Here is a 15,828-nt window from a genome sequence, read left to right on the forward strand (position 1 = left end):
GCCCAGGCAGGAAAAGTTAACAGGGTTTGGTTTGTCCGTTTTGGGCTACTGTAGAAACATAGTGGTGCAACATGGGGGACTCTGTGGAGAGGGGACCCTCTCCCTATAGAGATATAAACGGTTTACGTTTTGACATAAACTTAAGGTCCATCACATGGTCTTCATCAGCGGATAGAGATTGCTGCACATTAGGGGGTTTTAATTACATTTGATTAAGACAACACCTTCAGATAATGTGAAGATAGACATTTTTTAGATTTGAACGTTTTGAATCGGACAAAGTTTCAGGTTATTGGATTGGGTTTTACTGGATTAGAGAGATTTTTATGAAAGGAAAGACCACACCAATTTGACTTTTTGATATTTGCCGCATGAACGTAATATTAAAAAGCCAAATTGGTGTGTTGTCCTAGTCGTACCTTTTTATATTATCTACATTAAGGATCCAGCACCCTGTCTTCAAGATCTAATCCTGAGTTGAGCGTATTGTGTCTTGAGTCTTGAGGTATACCATTTGTACTTATTGAACTTTCAGTGATAACTATGACTAAACTAACTAGACTAGACTATGACTAACTGTGACTAAAATGTTTGTGACACTGCCAAGCAGGCAAGAATATCCAGTAAACTACGTACAGTCAGATTTCAGCATGTAAAGCTGCACTGTTGGTGCTGTTACTGAGCAGAAAATCAGATGTGGTTTCTTCAAGGCCAGACAAGTCAATCATGACCAGTGTGCATGTTGGCCTATCACCACCGCAGCAGTATTAACGAGCAAATCATGTCTACAAATCTAAACTTAAGACGTGTCGCACTCATGTATTTGTCTGTGCATGTGGTTGTTGTGTGCCACGTTTACTTAGCGCAGTCAGTAGGCTACATACAGTGAGTGTGTGTTTTCATTGCTCCAGACAGGATAATGACTTATCTCCAATAATTAGACATGTCCCCCTGATTAGGGACCCAGTGGAAAATGAGAGGGATAGAAAGAAACTGGGAAACGTGTCTCTTTAGCCCTGAAGACACCACATATTTAGTTTTTTTTAAAGGCCCACTCTGTAATTGTAGCATCACACCCCCTGCTGAGCCACTACTGTATTTATTTATGTTTCCATTTAACATACTGACATGTTGTATTCTCCCGAACATAGCATCTAACCATTTGATTAAAGGAATTACAGATTGTGATGCAATGTTAGCCCTTTGAATCCAAATAGCTTGATTACATTTACATAATTTGTAAATACTTGAAGCAAAGCGGATCAGAGCTTCGGGTTACAGAGCAATCTGAAATGTTGCCATCAGCAAATCCCAGCCTCCGAAGCCTTTATCCGTACATATTGAAATACTGTGTGAATTCATTAAGAAAACTTAAGCTCCCCCGAAGGAATGTTTATTTTATTGAGTAGTAAGATGAAACATGATTAGATTATAGTTCTCTAGCAGTTTTAAACAAAGATGAGTGATACAACAACAGCCTGCCTATTATTTATTTTCCACTATGTTACATTTTTACAATCAATCAAAGGTGAAATGACATTTAATTGAAATTGTCAAGGTTAAAAACACAATAAAGTTTAAATTCCCATGGTGGTCCGCATTAGAAAAGGGAAAATAAATCTTTAAGTCAGGTAAGAAAACAAAACACGTTGATCATTTATCCTTTCTATCTGTCCTTGTAGCTTTAACCAGCTTTGATGTGGTGATCCAGTATGGGCTGGCTACCCCTGAGGGCTTGGCAGTGGACTGGATAGCAGGAAACATTTACTGGGTGGAGAGCAACCTGGATCAGATAGAGGTGGCCAAGTTGGACGGCACCATGAGGACAACGCTGCTGGCTGGGGAGGTGGAGCACCCTCGAGCTATCGCCCTAGATCCCCGGGACGGGTATGCTAAGTTACTGTACCTCCTGCTGATAGCAAATAAAAGATATTTACAACAAGTGGTGATCTTTTAAGGGTAAATGTTTTGGTAATTGTGGGTCTGTCTTTACACGCTGATCATGAACTTATTGCAACTTAATGTTTTAATAACTGCATGTTGTGGCATGTTGTTGCAGGATCCTCTTCTGGACAGACTGGGATGCCAGCTTGCCCAGGATTGAAGCTGCATCCATGAGTGGAGAAGGCAGGAAGACCATCCACAAGGAAACTGGCAATGGCGGCTGGCCAAATGGACTCACTGTGGATTATCTAGAGCGTCGCATCCTCTGGATCGATGCCAGGTACAAAAAAACAAAACATGAACACACTCACACAAACACCTTTATTCGATGCACATGCGGTATCTTTCAGTCATAACCTAGAAATGAACTGAAAAGTTATGCTATACCGCAGGTCCGACGCCATTTATTCAGCCAAGTACGACGGTTCTGGGCTGATCGAGGTTCTGAGGGGACACGAGTATCTGTCGCACCCCTTCGCCGTCACTATGTATGGAGGAGAGGTTTACTGGACGGACTGGAGGACCAACACGCTGGCGAAGGCAAACAAGTGGACAGGAAGCAATGTCACCGTGGTCCAGAGAACCAACACGCAACCTTTTGACCTTCAGGTCTACCATCCGTCCAGACAGCCGCAGGGTGAGAAAACACACACATGAACATACACAAACCGTTGAACTAACACTTTGAAAATAAACTTGGGCTGGGCAATATGGCCAAAAGCTTCCATCCCGATATAGATCATTTCATATCTCAATAACGATATATATCATGATATAGCATTTCTTTTGGTAGTTCAATAAATAAATAAAGACATGGTAAAGCCTATTGTTGTATACTCCTGCATGAATTAAATACTTGACAAATGAAAAGTACTGAGTATTTTCTCATTTAATTAACAATTTTTGTGCAAAATGAACATAATGAATGAAATTATGGAGAAATATTAATACCTATTTCCCACTAGACACTGACTATGTTTACATACATGCTCGCAAATACAGAGTAATCGGATTAGGACAATAGTTTGATCAGATTTTCTGAGAAATTTGAGTTAGCATGTGCTTTATTTTCAATTTAGTAATTGTGTATCATGATATCTCAATATATGATTTCATCACAATCTAGTATACTCATTATGAGAGTCTTTATAATACATGCTGATTTATGTGGTGTTTTAAGTATACATTATGAAATATTTTTCCACGCTCACCTCTCCCTAGCTCCTAACCCGTGTGCGGCTAAAGACGGCAAAGACCCCTGCTCCCATCTGTGTCTCATCAACTACAATCAGACCTTCTCGTGCGCCTGCCCTCACCTCATGAAGCTCGGCTCTGACAAACGCACGTGCTACGGTAAGTGTGAACACGCGTACATAAACGCAGTTACTGTAGGAAACACACTCTTAGATTCCCCTTTGAGCTAGCATACCATGTCCCCCTCTGCTTGAATGCCACAGTGTAATCCCTGTCCTCGCAGAATTGTTTGCTTCCATCTGTGTGTGTGTGTGTGTGTGTGTGTGTGTGTGTGTGTGTGTGTGTGTGTGTGTGTGTGTGTGTGTGTGTGTGTGTGTGTGTGTGGATTAAACAATCTAGACTTTTTTTCACTTTGAGGTGCTATTGCTGTGACAGCTTTGGAGCGCATTGAAGTGTCTGTCCGTGAAAAGAGAGAGAGAGAGCGGGGCCGGTTTATTCAGTGTGTGGGTTTAGTATTCAGGGCAGCACTTTCTATTATCTTCAGGGGTAATGGAATGGAGAGCCCCATTCTGTCTGATGCAGGCAACATCCACCACCTATACCAGTCTGGCCTGGCCGATACAGCCTGACAATGGCATTACTCTCCCCCTCTCCCTGTCTCTTTCCTTCCCTTCCTGTCTATCATTTAAGCTGCACACAGTTCAATGATGATAGGACTGTTGAGACCGATGCAATTGTAGCGGCTCTGCACTGATTGAATTTACTCGCGCTGGCTTGGCCGCACTATTGAGTTAGCCAGACAGACACAATCATTAGAGTCAAAGATGCAATTGGATTAACTGTTTGTTCAAGTGGCAGGAATAATGCGCAGACGCACCCGACCATGCTGCACTTACCTGTCCTCGCAACTCTAGCATTAGCGTGCACTCATGCACTTGACGTTTGACTTAAAGCTGCATCTAAACTCCTGATTACCCCCATTGAATGCTGAAGCTTTTGGGAATTACTGAAGGATGCATGTCAACATGTTCCCCCACCCTGCAGAGTCTCGTCAGTTCCTGCTGTACGCTCGGCAGATTGAGATCAGAGGAGTGGACATCGACAACCCCTACTACAACTACATCATCTCCTTCACCGTGCCGGACATCGACAACGTGACCGTGGTGGACTACGATGCTCTGGAGCACCGCATCTACTGGTCGGACGTCCGCACTCAGACCATCAAGAGAGCTTTCATCAACGGCACCGGAGTTGAGACTGTGGTCTCTGCTGGTACGGAGGAGGCAACGCAATAGAATACACATCAGACTTAAAGCTCATTGTTTTCAGCTTTTACAGCTACAGGAAGATTGGTTTACATATCTTTCACTTGGATATTAGGTCCGTGTGGTTTTAAAAGTTGGGTTTCCTGCTCCACAGAGACACTGCTCATTTGCAGTTTGCAGTAAACAATGCTCATGTGGTGAGGTCACTACAGAAGATACGCCCGATAATAGAAAGTGAGGGAAAAAACAAGAAGAAATGCAACTGATTTCAAATTATGATCCCTCACAGTTTTTTGTTTTTTTTCCCAATACTATATTTATTGGTTTTTTGTTCATTTTGAAACAACAGAACAAACATTCACAAATGTCCCCAATAATAATACAAAGAAACTTAACAAACCTAATGTTAATATAGAATAAGCCAGTATAGATACAGGAAAAACATATTATATACAAAAATAGATAAATAAATAAAAAGAATATACACAAGTAAAAAAATAAAATTAAAAAATAAAATTAAATAAAATCTATTTATATATACATATATATATATATACAGTATACATGTATACATACATATACATATACGCACACGCAGTATCCCTCACAGTTATGTATAAAACAATTAAGGAATAATTTGCCATTTATCTATTTTCAGGTTTTTATTTTCATATCAGATTTTCACCCAAGTTTTTCATTTTATTATTTTTTTTTTATCAACTTTTTAGAAATTCAAAAGAAAGCCCTGATGAAATCCCAGATTTATTTGGAAAAAATACTGAAATAATTATCTCTACATATACTATATTGTGGTATATAGTTTCTTATATTTTGTGTTCTTGTAACTTATTTTGCTAAGACACAGACACTGTAATTAACCATTGGCGAAACCCCTCCCCGAACACCTAATTATCCAATCAGAGCTTAGTAACTGCAACTAGGCACTTGTCAAAGCAGTGCATGAAGCCCTAGTAAGAACGATACTGTGCACACAAAGACTGGAGGGTAGTGTCTTTTTTTCCTGACATGTAGCTTCAGCCTCAGTCTTTTCACCTGATATACCATCATGATGTTTGTATTTAAGACCCTTTTACATGTCTCTCGATTTCAAACTCTCCGGGAAACATTAAAAAGTCAGCTGAAGACGAAGTTTTCAATCAACTCATGGAGTTAGCATTAGTTATCTATCTAGCTACAGCTGATAAAATCTGTTAGCAACCGTAATGAATTCGGCCAACAAAATCAATAGCTGTAGGCTAAAAAGGAGAAAGCCTGCCTCGACTGAGAAGGTTGATTAATGGCTCTCTCTGTGTGTGTGTGTGTGTGTGTGTGTATGTTGTTTATCTTTCTTCAGATCTGCCCAACGCTCACGGCCTGGCAGTGGACTGGGTATCCAGGAACCTGTTCTGGACCAGTTATGATGCCAATAAGAAACAGATTAATGTTGCCAGACTGGACGGCTCCTTCAAAAATGCTGTCATCCAGGGCCTTGACAAGCCACACTGTCTAGTGCTGCATCCAATACTGGGGTTGGTCGTCCACACACACTCACACTCACACACACACACACACACACACACACACACACACACACACACACACACACACACACACACTAAAGCTGTCATACTTTGTCAAAATGAAGCTTTCAGGAATTGTGCTCAGACACCCTCCTGATTCCACCTTTAACCTACAACACATGCACACACAGTCACACACACACACTCAGGCAATGTCTGGCTGTCAGGCTCCTCTCTGTTTGCAGTCAGCGATGACAGGCAGAGTACTTTGGTATTGATGGTCGCTGACCTCTGACTGTTTCTTTATTCAGGAAGTGGTTCCAATTTTTCTCCCCTCATGTCATCTTTCTCCTCTGTCGCTTTCTTTCTCCGTCTTGCTCCATTTTTCGATTTTTCGAAAAGATAGCTTCTGCGCTCAGATAGACTGTCTATGAATTATTTACTGCCAGTGTCTCTGTGGCTATCTGTCGCTATTTCTGTTCCTGTGTTTATCTTACATCCTGTCCCCATAGCAAATGTCCATTTTTCCCTCCCGTTTTCCCCCTTGAAACCTCCATCCCCCTCAGCTCCCCAAACAGAACCTGGCCTCGGCCCCACCTCTCACCAGCAGAGCAGAGACAGACCATCAGTATTTATATATTTAGTTCTGTCCTGCAGGAATATGTGCGCCTTTGACTATTTGAGGTGGATGAAGACAGGATATTTTCTTAAGGAAATGTCTCTGCCTCCTCTGTGTTTTTTTTGTGTACTCCTTCCTCTCTTTCAAAGACTTAGCCTACTTAAGCGGAGGAATGTTTCCGATCTGAGCATTGTTGGCATGGGGGAAAATGAGAAGCAGATGCTGGATCCATATGCCGGGGCTGTCTCCTCTTTCTGGCACACAAACACACTGCCGAGAATACGTCCAGGAGTGGGAGGGGGCCAAGACAGTCAGGGAGGGACAAACTCAAACTTGTGTGTGTGTGTGCAAAAAAACATGAGAATGTGGGCGTTTAAATGCTGCAGAAAAACTTTATTTAGAGGCGTGTTCACAAACAAATGAAGGGTGCGGTGGATGTGGTGGGATTTAACAGGAAGTGGGTGATGGGAGAGGATAGATACCCTTTAAACATAGATTACACGCAGTCTAAACACAGTGACACACACTCACATTGTCCGGTGTACTCCGCATGTGTGTGAGGAGGGAAGGAAGTGGAAGGCAATGATGAGCCAGAGGTCATTTATCATCTGCTTGATTGAAATGGGTCTCCACAGATGTATTTCTGCTTCACCTAACTTCATCTTCAGCTTCAGTTGAACTTGACCGACATATTGCATTTGTTATTTAAACATTCCTATTAAAGTCACATGTGGTTTGGTATGCTTTACGGACCAGATGCTCCACAGATTCTACAGTGTTTTGATGTTACTATTATTATTTATTTGACCATGCAGTCTTATCAAGATCACTTTTTCAAGAGAGAAGTAAGATAATTATAAAAACAATTGCAACAGTCGCAACAAAAATCACACGATAAACCTTTAAAATCTTTGAGAGCTGTAATTCATTCCATTCAAAAGGTGCTTAGTACCCAAATCCAGTCCTGCCAAGATCAGTGTGTACTTATGGATATCTAAGGTTAAGCTATTATTAGAATATGTGCTGTAGTTGAAAGATATATTTGAGACTTAAATGGGAGAAGAGATGTGAGGTGGATTGGCTTCCGTACGACAGGAAGTTCTGGACGGCAAATTGATTCCCCCCAAATCATTTATTTAATCTTTATGTCAATAAGAAAGCAATTTTGCCATACACTGAGCCAAGAGGTTTTGTATTGTGAGGCTTGGGAGTGCAATTAGGTGGCCTATTGACTACATTTACCAGGTAAATTATGATATGCTGAAAATAAATCCATGTTCTCTCTCTGCCTGCCATCTTCAGGAAACTCTACTGGACAGATGGGGACAACATCAGCATAGCCAACACAGACGGCAACAACCGCAGCGTCCTCTTCACCGGCCAGAAAGGCCCCGTCGGTGAGTGACGTCCTACAGTATGTCTCCGTGTGACTGCATGAGAGATAGCACACCCTAGTGACAGGGCAGGTCATTACACATCAGCTCTCTCTTTGTTTTCCAGGTCTCTCCATTGACTTTGACACCGAGCAGTTGTACTGGATCAGCTCAGGAAACAGCACCATCAATCGCTGTAAACTGGACGGCTCTGAACTGGAGGTGCTCGAGGGGGTAAAGGGCAAGCTGACCAAGGCTACTGCTCTCGCCATCATGGGTACGTCTCCAGAAAAATTTTCACTTTAGCCAGCTGCGTATGTAGAGAGAGCTCAGCCATGACATGTGATAGCTTGACAAATGTTGCAAGTGTATGTGTGTGGGTTAATCCAGTGTTACTGTGTCTGGTTTTGATAGGGAGTGTTGAGCATCCTGTTGTGTGTTGTATCCTTTAGGAGACAAGTTGTGGTGGGCGGACCAAGGAACTGATCAGATAGGGACCTGCGACAAGAACGACGGCGGCAACTGGAAAGTCCTGAGGAACAGCACGTCCCCAATGATGCACATGAAAATCTACAATGAAACTGTGCAGAGAGGTGCAGGACCGGCTGCCACACGGCAACTTTTTCTAAGCTGCAACATTTGTTTAGTTACAGTATATTACTTAGCAAAAAAAATAAAGGGAGGAAAATATGTCCTTGTCTCATTAAAGGTCTGCTCTGCTTGCTGTATGTAGCCTGTTTATCTATGCCATAGCACATCTGTTTATGTCCCTGTAACCCCTCTTTGATTTGTTTTGTGTATTTGTTCTCGTGCTTTTGCGTTCCCAGGCACCAATCTCTGCAGTAATAACAATGGAGACTGTTCCCAGCTGTGTCTCCCCACCTCCCCGACCACCAGAGCCTGCATGTGCACGGCAGGATACAGCCTGCGCACTGGGCAACAGTCTTGTGAGGGTATGACGCATTCATACACATTTTCTTGATTCAGCCAAAATTTGGATTCAAGAATTGATGACAATGATAAATGTGTGATGTCATCTGTGTGCTGTAGGTGTTGGCTCTTTCCTGCTCTACTCTGTGCATGAAGGCATACGTGGTATTCCTTTGGACCCATCAGACAAGTCTGATGCCCTGGTACCGGTGTCGGGCACATCCCTGGCTGTGGGCATAGATTTCCATGCTGGTACGACTTTCATATGTGTTTTTTCTCAAATTCTAGATAAGGAAGAATGATCCCAGCATGAAGGTATTTTGTCTCTTAGCTGAAATAACAATTAAATTTACCACTGCATTTAGTGTGTGTTACTTTATTAGGATCTAGGAAAGTTCTATTCAGTCCAACTCTAATGGTACGTGTCCACAAGATCTATTCTTTCCACGCTTCCCATCCATTGTCTATTTAGGCAGCTGTGCAATGCATTTTGGTAGCATGGCGGCGCGATTCGAGAGACGGGGCGTTACGTGCGCCGCTCCTCATTTGCATAAAGTTGAGGTCAAGGCTACTTCATGCAAATAGGGGCGTCCGGCGGACTCACCGCCTCTAGAAACTCCAGAGAAACTTTTAAACTAACCGTTGTCGATCGAAAATAAAAACAGATTCAGAAAACAGCATGGCTCATTTCTCACATTAAGTGTTTTCAGAAACACATTTCCATGAACTATTTTCTTAATATGAGAGAAAAAAGTTTCCAAACGAGCCGCCATGTTGGGTCCGGTTTGAAAGCTGGGAGCAGCAGCCCATGAGGGAAAGAGTTCGCCCAATCAGGTGTCTAGTTGCAGCCCATCAAGTGTCCAATTCTGGGAATCAAGGCAATCCTTCACATCCAAAAACGCCCCTGTGGACACATACCATAACATGTTTCACTTGTTTTCACAGACAATGACACTATCTACTGGGTGGACATGGGCCTGAGCACCATTAGCAGGGCCAAGAGAGACCAGACCTGGAGAGAGGATGTGGTCACTAACGGCATCGGCAGGGTGGAGGGCATCGCTGTGGACTGGATAGCAGGTGAGTGACTCCTCTGACATGTAACAAAACATAGTGTACATGAATAAAAACAGCATCAATCATACATGCTGATAAACTGTGTTTCACCTTTGCTGTCAGTGTATCTATTAGCCTTGCTTGACTGTTACTACACAGTAGGAAGGGAGATGAGAACATATTGTACTAACTGAGAAAACAGGAAAGAACAGACACAGAAGAGAAAACACAAAGAGACACCTGAAAATAATTTATTTCTTAGGTCAATGAAAGTCAGATTTAAGTGTCAAAAAGGAGGTCGGACAGGGCCGGACTATCATTGTTTCTCCTCCGTCCTCTACAGGAAACATCTACTGGACGGACCAGGGCTTTGATGTGATCGAGGTGGCCAGACTGAACGGCTCTTTCCGCTACGTGGTGATCTCCCAGGGCCTGGACAAGCCTCGTGCCATCACTGTCCACCCTGCGAAAGGGTGAGAGGAAACAACACTCCAATTACTACTGTAGCTGTCTTTAGCTTCTGCTTCTGTAATCTCTCTCATTATTGATTACTGAGGAAGTTGTCTCTGTGCTTTGCTGTGTGTTTGTTCTTGTCTGTGTGTGTGTGTAGCTACCTGTTCTGGACAGAGTGGGGCCAGTATCCCCGTATTGAGCGGTCTCGTCTGGATGGCTCTCAGAGGGCTGTCCTGGTCAATGCCAGCATCAGTTGGCCCAACGGTATCTCCATTGACTATGAGGTGCAGTATAAAGGGCCATTCTTGCATTTACATCACTATGTTACAGTGCAGACAGACAGTGGACACTGCTGCACAACATTATCTCAACCATTCTGTGTGCCTGTAGGAGAGTATGCTGTACTGGTGTGACGCCAGGACGGACAAGATTGAGCGCATTAACCTTGAGACCGGAGAGAACAGGGAAGTGGTGCTGGCCAACAACAATATGGACATGTTCTCTGTGTCTGTGTTTGAGAGCTACATCTACTGGAGTGACAGGTCGGATATACACCCCTCATTTGGCACTTATTCGTGAGCGATATTTATCTTCAATCTAAAAGATGACCTATTATGCTTTTCCCTTTCCTTTAGTGGGTTATATAGTTTTTTGTGCATGTAAAAGGTCTGAAAAGTTACAAAGTCCAGGCCAAAGGGAGTTACTCTCCCCCACCGAAACACTGCTTCTGAACTGCCTAAAACGCCTGATTGAAGTCCGATCTATTCTCCCGTAACGTGGTGATGTCACCAAGTAACACGTTTGTATAATACCTGCCTAGCGGCTAGTTTGGCACGCAATCAAAAAAAGCTAGTTCGAGCGGAGCTGGAGCGGAGAGTTTGGTTTGGTTCGGTTGACCAATCACAACACAGTAGACCAGCTGACCAATCAGAGCAGGCAGGGCTTTTCGGGAGGGGGGGCAGGAGCTCAAACAGAGCGTTTCAGACAGAGGGTGAAAAGAGGCGCTGCAGCACAGCCCGTATGAGAAAAGTAAAGTGTTTTTTAAACATTAAAGCATGTAAACATGTTCTAGTAGAAACCCAAAATACAAGTATGAACCCTGAAAATGAGCATAATAGGTCCTCTTTAATATTTTACTCATCTACAAGCTTAATTTTTGATTAATTTCTGTTTAATTTTTTAACCAGGACACATGCTAATGGCTCCATAAAGAGAGGCAGCAAGGACAACGCAACCGACTCTGTGTCTCTGAGGACTGGTATTGGTGTACAGCTCAAAGACATCAAGGTTTTCAACAGGGCCAGGCAGCAAGGTAAGCATGGTGGTGTTTATTTTAAAACAGTAAAATGCCTGCCTTACATGCGAAAGATGTTCAAAGAATTAGTATTTTCATGAAATCAATAGTTAGTTAAATACTTCATAAATGTCACATAACAAATTTGAGAAATGAAATTGTAGTTGATGATTATTTCATGGATTTCATGTCTGTGTACAGGAACAAATGTGTGCAAAGACAAAAATGGCGGGTGCCAGCAGCTTTGTCTTTTCCGTGGCAACGCACAGCGGACGTGTGCCTGCGCCCACGGCATGCTGGCCGAGGACGGCTGCAGCTGCCGTGACTATGATGGCTACCTGCTTTACTCGGAGCGCACCATACTAAAGAGTGTCCACCTGTCAGATGAAAACAACCTGAACGCACCCATTAAACCGTTCGAGGATCCCGAGCACATGAAGAACGTCATTGCGCTCACGTTTGATTACAGAGGAGGTGGCGGTAAAGGAGCGAACCGCATCTTCTTCAGCGACATCCACTTCGGCAACATCCAGCAGATCAGTGATGACGGATCTGACCGCAAGACTGTGGTAGAGAGTGAGTATATTAACATTAAGTCTTTTAACAATCAACCTCCACCCAGCTCATGTCCCAGTTTATCTGCAGTGTATTCCTCCTCCCAAAGCTGATATCGGGCCTTTCATTTAATCAGGAGTTATTTCTGGTTACTCCATTTTTCTGGTGATTAACAAAGAACCTTAGTCGTAAACATTAGAGAGAAATCTAGTGGAGAAACCGCTGGAGTTCCCCAAAACACTTACATGATATAAACACAACCAGGAAGCGATTATTCTGAAGTTGTAGCCAAACTAGAAACAAAAAGGAAAGCTTTGAGAACAGAGTTTATATACGACCATAAACAGGCATACAGATTCACCTTATCTCAACACAAGAAAACACAGGTGCACTGTTAATGTTTGACCAAAGTGCCTTTACTTTAAACTGTTTTACAAGGAATGCATGATTCAGGATTGTTTGTCCTACTGTCCCTGTGGAGCGGCTCCTCCCCAAGATACCGGTTTGATCTGCTTATACAATATCCAGACTACCAGTGGATGTTGTTAAGCTGTTGCCTGCTGTTAGGAATGCTGTTGTTTTGCTCTGTTAAGTAGACTTTCCTCTTGAGGATAACGATTGTGTCCATTTTTTTTTAATGCAAGTCTTTCAGCAAAGCAACTCGGCTTGTGATTGTTTTTCTGTAATTCCCAGTAGTCCCAGTAGGATTTACTCAGTGTTTGTGTTGTCAGGTGTTCAGTTATATCAACCTAGTTGTTGATAGTAATACTGTCAGGCAGCAGTCATAGCCACAGCAACACTGTCTCTTTGCCTGCGCCCAAACAGTTTCAGTAGGTCTTGTCTGAACTTTTGGGACATCAGTACATAGAGGATGGGGTTCATCACCGTAGAGGAGGTCGCCATGAAGCGTGCAAATACGCTGAAGGGGCCATAACGTGGTGAGGCGCCAGTGGCCCCTGAGCTGTTATCTGACAATAAGGCCAACGTCAGGCCGTAGGACGGCAGCCAGCACAGGGTAAAAGCTAACACGAGCATGGCCGACGTCTGGGTCACTCTGCTCTGGTATCGCTCTACCTGGGGGGCGCCGCCGGCGTGCTGCCTCCCCCACAGGAACCAGTAGATGCTGCCGTATGCCACCGCAATGGTGACCAGTGGAAGCAAGAAGGCCGCAAGGAAGTGGAACAATCCATAGATCAGCTGGTCTCTGTGGGACCAGAAAGCAAAGCAAGCGAGGCCATCAGAGGTTCGCCGTGGGGTTGCCACAATGCGAAAGACCAGCTGGGGAGTAGCCAGGCAGCAGGCCGGGACCCAGAGGAGCGCAGCAGCTATAGACACCCGGCGAGGGGAGAGGAGGCCGAAGGCTCTGGCGGGCCGCACCACAGTCAGATAGCGAGACACAGCCAGCGCGGCCAGCGTGAAGGCGCTGGCCGAGGAGCAGGCCGAACCCATGAAGCTCACCAGACGACACATGACGTCCCCAAACGGCCACCACTGCATGGCGATGGCAGCAGTGTGGAAGGGAAGCATGGAGAGCAGAAGCAGGTCTGCAGCGCTCAGAGCCAGCAGGAGGACGTCAGTTCCTGTGCCGGTCATGGAGCTCTGAGGGGACTGTCCAGTACATCCCACCCTACATCTCCGCCTCCCACACAGAATCACCATCACCACGGCGTGGCCGCCAACTCCCAGCACCAGAATCAGTACATCTAATATCGGGACCAGGACCTGCTCCACATTTTCCAGCCCAGCGTCACTGCTGTTCCCCAGAAGATCCTCTGAACCCGTAGAGTTGCACGGCAGCATCCTGTCCTCAGTTATGGAGATGTCTTCCAGTCATACTACCACTGTTGGCTTTTGGTTGGGTCAAATATTTTCAAGCTGGTCATAAAACTACTGATAATACCTGATTACTCATACTGTGGGTCAATAGCAGTTTACTCAGAAATAACAGCACGCTGATTTCCACATACTTCCCTAAAGGTTGATGACAAAATGACCAATAAAAATGCCTGCAGGTGGATGTTATGTACATGAATAAATACACATACAGTAGATTACATACATTCATGTCCCCTCTGACATTGTGAAAATCCAGCAAATGACCATTTTCATAGTAGAGTTCAAGGTACTTCCAGTGTGCTGTATGTGAATCAAGCCACTCCAGTCCTCGCAATCAGCTCCACCTCTGATTGGCTGGGTGGCGGTAAAGTGCGTGAAATAACCTCAGACCTCTCCATTGAAGACAAGACACTCCTGATTTCTCAGCTGCTGAGGTTTCCATCCATCTCTTGTTGAGAGCGTCCAAGTGTTCAGAGCTTATAATGCCGTAGATTGTGTGATTTCCCGTCACCTCAGAGCAGGCGACCACTCCACGTGACGTCCTCAATCAGGCCCCATGCTCAGCACTCCACAATCAGCTTCATTCCTGCCTCCGAGGAACGGATCTCCTGAGAAACAGAGTTCTGGCAGAAGTGAATAGCTCGACAGTAAGAGAGTAAACGGCAGGTGAACTCTGGACTGATTATCACAGAGCAGGAGAGCGATGGGCTGGCCTGCTCTTTGTGGGAGGGCCTAATGGGGCCAAACATACTTTTTTTCCCACGGTCCATTGTTTCTGTTCATTTTCTGAAAGGATCCGTACATTTTCTATAAGCGTTGTCCCTTCTCACGCATACACAAAACACACACAGATATGATGTATTCACAGAGACAGAGAAAAATAGTGTTTGCCTTCAGAAATCAGGGTAATTATTGACTGCCGGTCTGATAGCAAACACTGAACTGCTATCACATCTACTGCAGATAACTGCAATAAAGCACTATCAGTGTCAGCGTAAGCAGCTGAGCTCAAGAGCTGTAAATTCAGCTCATCTGTATTATTGTAAACAACAAGAGAAAATGTACAGGAACCCAGATAGGCTTGGGTCAACAATGCGAAGATAAACAGAACTGAAAAGCAAGAATTTGAGAAGAGAGTGCTGCAGGCTAGAGATTTATAATTCATTAACAGCACCAAAAGGAAATGGGGAAGAATGGATTCCAATGTTGCTCTTCATCGATTTTTAGGGCATCGATTTATGAGCGTGAGAAGCGGAGGGGAGTTGTTTTCTTGGCGTTGCATGCCTTCGCTCGGCTCTGCAGTCGCTTTGCTTCCTTCACAGTCTCTTAGCATGAGCCGGGCAAATGTTGGTTCATGTCCGCGGCGTTGCACTGGAGAAGTTGAGGCGTAGTGTTAAGTGTCCCACCTGGTGGTGAATCTCGCTGATCCTCTCGGCCCGAGCCGAGTGAGGTCATACCGAGCTCTGGAAAAGGCAGCTGTAATCATTAGATTACTGTTCCATTGCAGTAACAGTAACAATAAGGCAGCTATTACCAAGTATTTGGCATTGGATGGGTGTGTTTTTCAAATGTACTCTTCCTGAAGTACACTCGTGTGTGTTGTTTCTCACCAGCAGAGAACAGCTGTTCTCTATCTACCGCCACAGAACTTTGTGTTCCTCCATTTTGGCTGACTCCCGCCTGTTCTCTGGCCTCCACGCAGGCGAGGAGCTCATAACCTCGGTCTCATTTCAGGGCTGTGGAGCAGAAAAAATGACTTCTCATCTGTTGATGAGGTAGTGCGATGGAA

General features: G+C 44.2%; 2 protein-coding genes across 2 annotated transcripts in view; one reads left to right on the forward strand and one right to left on the reverse strand.

Moving 5' to 3' along the window:
- Positions 1–15,828, forward strand: part of LOC141766199 (low-density lipoprotein receptor-related protein 1-like) — a 118,064-nt gene that overhangs the window by 72,875 nt on the left and 29,361 nt on the right. The window contains exons 25-41 of the mRNA XM_074632839.1: positions 1,683–1,887; positions 2,060–2,224; positions 2,337–2,581; positions 3,166–3,297; positions 4,183–4,410; positions 5,758–5,932; positions 7,845–7,939; positions 8,043–8,192; positions 8,368–8,508; positions 8,743–8,868; positions 8,966–9,097; positions 9,791–9,925; positions 10,245–10,374; positions 10,512–10,638; positions 10,745–10,896; positions 11,542–11,666; positions 11,850–12,224. Of these exons, the coding sequence (XP_074488940.1) occupies positions 1,683–1,887; positions 2,060–2,224; positions 2,337–2,581; positions 3,166–3,297; positions 4,183–4,410; positions 5,758–5,932; positions 7,845–7,939; positions 8,043–8,192; positions 8,368–8,508; positions 8,743–8,868; positions 8,966–9,097; positions 9,791–9,925; positions 10,245–10,374; positions 10,512–10,638; positions 10,745–10,896; positions 11,542–11,666; positions 11,850–12,224 (2,838 nt within the window). The remainder of the gene's footprint in view (positions 1–1,682; positions 1,888–2,059; positions 2,225–2,336; positions 2,582–3,165; positions 3,298–4,182; positions 4,411–5,757; positions 5,933–7,844; positions 7,940–8,042; positions 8,193–8,367; positions 8,509–8,742; positions 8,869–8,965; positions 9,098–9,790; positions 9,926–10,244; positions 10,375–10,511; positions 10,639–10,744; positions 10,897–11,541; positions 11,667–11,849; positions 12,225–15,828) is intronic.
- On the reverse strand, positions 12,455–14,790 carry LOC141766248 (galanin receptor type 3-like). Its single transcript, XM_074632923.1, has one exon. It carries the CDS (start codon positions 14,001–14,003, stop codon positions 12,975–12,977), a length of 1,029 nt encoding a protein of 342 aa, XP_074489024.1. The 5' UTR covers positions 14,004–14,790; the 3' UTR covers positions 12,455–12,974.

Source organism: Sebastes fasciatus, chromosome 1 (genome assembly GCF_043250625.1).
Source record: "Sebastes fasciatus isolate fSebFas1 chromosome 1, fSebFas1.pri, whole genome shotgun sequence".
Classification (NCBI taxonomy): Eukaryota; Metazoa; Chordata; class Actinopteri; order Perciformes; family Sebastidae; genus Sebastes; species Sebastes fasciatus.